The sequence below is a fragment of the Euprymna scolopes genome, chromosome 29 (assembly GCF_053919585.1).
Source record: "Euprymna scolopes isolate OS-2025 chromosome 29, ASM5391958v1, whole genome shotgun sequence".
In the NCBI taxonomy this organism is placed as follows: domain Eukaryota; kingdom Metazoa; phylum Mollusca; class Cephalopoda; order Sepiida; family Sepiolidae; genus Euprymna; species Euprymna scolopes.
In genome coordinates this window covers 95,150,635-95,155,634 of record NC_136510.1, presented here as the reverse complement: position 1 = coordinate 95,155,634, position 5,000 = coordinate 95,150,635, and the positions used below count along the sequence as shown (strand labels likewise).

Sequence of the window (5,000 nt, the reverse complement as noted above, 5' to 3'; positions counted from 1 at the left end):
TTTAGTAAATTGTATCTAGCGTTACATGAGAACAAAAAAAAAAAACCAAATAAAACAAAATGGACGCGAATTAACACCTAAATATTTAAAGTTTCGATAATGACAAAAAATAAACACCAAATATAATAGTGTCAGAAACCCACCCAATAAATGTTACTGTGTTCTGTTTCTTTAAAAAAAAATCATTTTAATCGTTTTAATTGGCTGTAATTTGCAATTATCTTACAAGGCGATGCACCTCTGATTTAGTTTCTATCTTTCTCTTTCTCTTCCCCCCCCCTTTCTCTCTCATTGTATGTTGATTTCGTTTTCTCTCATTTTAACTCATATTTATCACTTTCCTTACAACTGAAAAAAGAAAGGAACTACGAGGTGTCTTCGATAAGTTTTCAAACTGTTTTTGGCATGGACAATTGTATTGATAGTACACACATGAAACTCTACTCCCACTCGAAGTAATCTCCTTCGGCTGCAAACCCGACTTTACATATCACCAAAGAAAATCATAGAGTGACTTTAATCGCATGAGCGAGGTGGCCAGTTGACAGGTCAGTTTCGTGAAATTAGTCGTTCATCAAATGCTTATATCAGTAAATTGATCGTATCACACGCTATGTTGCATATGGCTCCGTTCTGCCGAAATGATGAACTGCCAAACCAAGTTGAACTCAAAGTAATCGATATATAATTACCAAACCTGCAATTAAAGAAAATAGAGTTGTCAATTTTAAGTTCGTTGCCTTTATCTAATAAAAAGCTCTAGTTTTTATATATATTTTGCACACTCAAGTTAATATTTGTAATTGATTTTTAATTTCAGTCACTGGCCACGGTCGATTGTTAGATCCTCCTGCTAGAACTGTCATGTGGAGATTTGACTTCAAAACACATAAAAACGCTAACGATAACTCTCTGTTTTGTGGAGGGCGCAAGGTAAGCCAGAAAGAAATATTGTTTATTTCAAACATACCATGTCTTAGAAGAAAAGGGAAAGAAAACCTGTAGCCTCTTTAGAAAATTCTCAACGTTTCGTCCCCATCTTCGGGGGGATTTCTTCAGGAGAATCATAAAGATGATTGAGAAAAATAAACTATACCTATAAAAAGTGAGATATTTGTGTATTTTATGTACATAAAGGGAAATCGATTAAGAATGTAAGCGGTTAGGTGTATGTAAAACGTAAGTGGGGAAACGTGAGTAAAAAATTACAAATTATTAACATTCGTGGGAGAAATGTGTTTAAGATGAAACTGATCAGGGTTCAAATCTATATACCAATGGAGAAAGCGATTAGTTTTGTCTTAAACACATTTACCATCTTATGTTATTAATTTGTATTTTTTTATTTGCGTTTTCCCACTTACATCTTTTGACCGCTTTCTCATATGTACATAAAATATATAAAAGTTTCACTTTTCATAGGATTCTCCTATCATTTTTTTTAATCTACATTTTATACATAGATTCGAAACCTGATCAGTTTGGTTACACAAACAGTTTTCATGGGTTTCCTCATTGGTACATGGATTTCAAACGTGATTAGTTTCGTCTTAATTTACACTACTTAATTCAACATTTTCATTTTATGTTATTGCTCTATCTTGTATATTGAGCTTTATTTATCTTGTTGGAGATTGTCTTAGTATATATTGAAACAAATATTTATATAGAACTCCTAATTACAATATCTTTGTAATCCGAAAGCATTCCAAAATTTTCTCTCTCTCTCTCTCTCTCTCTCTCTCTCTGTCTCTCTCTCTCTCTCTCTCTCTATATATATATATATATATATATATAGGTATGTATATATTGCATGTGTGGGTATATATTGTGCATTTATATATTTCATGTGTATATATACATTGCATGTATATATATATATATATATATATATATACATTGCATGTATATATATATATATATGTATATATATATATATATATATATATATATATATATATATATATATATATATAATTTAAGGTTGTTATTGTTCAGATGTAAGGTAACCCGTGAAGTATAAGGAGGTTAATACAAGAGTGCTCATTACCAAAATAAAGCAAGGTATATTTGCTTTCATATGAGCAGGGCCGCCAGAAGAGGTCTCTAGCTCACCGAAACATGCTCATGACTGTGTAGCAATACATTACTGCTTGTTTAAAAACTTTATGTATATATATATATATATATATATATATATATATATATATATATATAAGTGAAATTGTCTCCGTGTGTGTGTCTGTGTGTGTGTCTATGTGCGTACATTTCTCTACCCAAACTACCCTGTCAATTCTCAGTCTACAGACTCGATATTTAACATAACGGTATGGAGATTTGAGAAGATCTTTTTAATCGGTTTTTGGCCAAAACTCTGGCAGTCAAGGGGTCAAAATTCAGCGATTAGACCTTTGAAAACTCTACCAAATTCCTCCGCCAATGTTGGGTATAAACACTTGAAATTTTATGACGTAGGTTACTTGGACATGGATCAAACTTTTAATTTGATTTGAGCCCAAAACAATAAATTTTAAGGGGTCCAAATTGGGATCAAAGTTTAAAAATTTTTTTATCTCTGCGGTCTGTACGAAATTACTCAGCCAATTGTTGGTCTAAACATTTGAAATTTTACATAAGTTGTATTCAGACATAGGGCAAGATTTTTAATCGGCTTTTGGGCGAACTTTTTGTTGCTAAGGGGCCAAAATTAAAAAAAAAATTACATTAGCGGTCTCTAGTAAACTATTCAGCCAATTTTAAAGGGTATTCAGACATGCAGCAAGCTTTTTAATCAGTTTTTGGGCGAAAATTTCGCTGCCAGGCGGTCAAAGTAGGAAGAGTTGACCATTGCAGACTCTACCAAATTCCTCCATCAATTTTGGGTTTAAACACTTGAAATTTTAGATGTAGGTTCCCTAGACATGAGTTAAACTTGTTAATATATATTTGCATATGCACGTAAAGTTATGAACAGTACATAGGGCCCGAGCAAAGTATAGTTAGTATATATGAAAATAAAAGCAGGTATGATATATACATTATCGGAAAGAGGGAAAGAAAACCTGTGACTTTTTAAATTTTAAATCGCTTTCCGTTTGTGTAAGTAAAATGTATAAATATCTAACTTTTGATAGGATTCTCCTCTCATCTTTGGTGTATTTTATTTCCATTAATCATCCTTATAGTCCTCCCTAAAATGGGGATGAAACGTTGAAAATGTTCTAAAAGGGCTACAGGTTTTCTTTCCTTTTTCACACACACACACACACACACACACACACACACACACGTGAAGGAGAGTGTAAGAGAGCGCGCGCGAGAGAGAGGGCGCGAGAGAGAGCGCGAGAGAGAGAGAAAGAGAGAGAGAGCGAGAGAGAGAAAGAGAGAGAGAGCGAGAGAGAGAGAGAAAGAGAAAGAGAGAGAGAGAGAGAGAGAGAGAGAGAGAGAGAGAGAGAGGGGGAATCCATAACAAAATGTTATACCACTCACAACGGGTGTACAAGAAAAAAAAATAGATTCTATTGGATTTTAATAAAATTGTAATCTGACAGGTTTATGGTTTTACAGATTTATTCGTTTTTAATGACAGAAATACAAATATTCAGATGGTATCACGGTTTCGCTTAAATAAGACGATTAATCTCCACCCTTCTAAGTCCCTGGGGATAGTTTCTAAAAAGTACTTAAATGTTATCATGTGGGGTAATATTAATGACACACAACAAAAAAAAAAAAACAATATGGCAATTGCTTTCAAATTTTACATGAAAACAACCTTAGATTTCAATTCAACCTATAAATTCTATTTCTCGCAAAATTGTTGAATTAGGAGTTATAAACCACTTATATTTATGTGTTCTAATATAACACTAAATTTTTTTACATATATTGTGTATAGGTTGTTAAACCTATTTACTCTGCTTCACGTTACCTTATGGCACATCAATTTTGCTGTAAAAGCAAAATTACTCACACTGTAACGTTACCCAACACATTGTCGCCTCAATCGCAACATAGACAAAGAATAGGAAAGCACTTCAACTCGCTTTTTCCTTTCCAACAACGACATTTATTTCCTCGTTCTCCTGCTACGCGTGACTTCTCGTTATGGCTGTGACGCCACTCACGTCTTTAACGTGCTCTCAAACGTCAGCTATGTCTCTAACGTGATCGCTTTCTCTCACGTGGTCGTTCTCCTTCTTATATTCTTCTTCCTTACAGTGACGTCATTTCGCATTTCGTATAAATATGCATACATCCATTCGCGCTGTTACAGCATCGCGTTTAGGGCTCTACATCTTCCGAACCCCTGTTATGTATTCGTTCGAGTAACTGTAAGATATACGCGTGTGTTAAATGTACCTTAATTCGCTGCATCTCACTGCAAAGGGCTGTCTCCTCCCTCTCTCTTTCTCTGTAAAAGGAAACTTGGTCACATGACGTATATTAAAAAAAAAGTGACTGTTTTGTTGATGCGGTTATGTTTATTCGATGTTACGCAGTGATCTGGAAACACATCGCCAAATTCGTCGCTAACCTTTCATCTTAAGTGGGAATCTGAGTTCGCTGGCTACATCTTAAAACACGTGTTTTCTTTTCGCTTTCAGAAACCACACTAAAAGGCCTGACTCTAAAATTTCATCTTTAATATTGATAAATCACGTTTACACGAACAGGTGGCCGAACTTGTTGAATTTCCTGGCGTGACCGGTTTCTTATATTCGCTAACTGTGACAGGTTCTGAACTCAGTGACTTCTCAAACTAAAGCTTGAGCCCGTTTCTAGAATCTATTTACTAGCTAAAACTATGCAGCAAGGGTTGCGCGATCTCCAACCGCACATCTTCTGCTTCAGTCCAGTGCTTGAGTCCAGCGGCAAGAATAAGTCCAAAGCGACCGGAAACAATGCCGAAATAGGCGGAGAGCACATACAGCATCTGGAATTCTCAAAATGGTCACCCATTTTAGTACTGATCAGGCTCAACGTTGCTTAACTTGGGT

General features: G+C 34.8%; 1 protein-coding gene across 1 annotated transcript in view; it reads left to right on the top strand.

Annotated features, from left to right (window-relative positions):
- LOC145252410 (uncharacterized) overlaps positions 1-5,000 on the top strand; it is a 30,573-nt gene that overhangs the window by 694 nt on the left and 24,879 nt on the right. Inside the window, exon 2 of the mRNA XM_080111798.1 lies at positions 821-933. Within this exon, the coding sequence (XP_079967924.1) occupies positions 821-933 (113 nt within the window). The remainder of the gene's footprint in view (positions 1-820; positions 934-5,000) is intronic.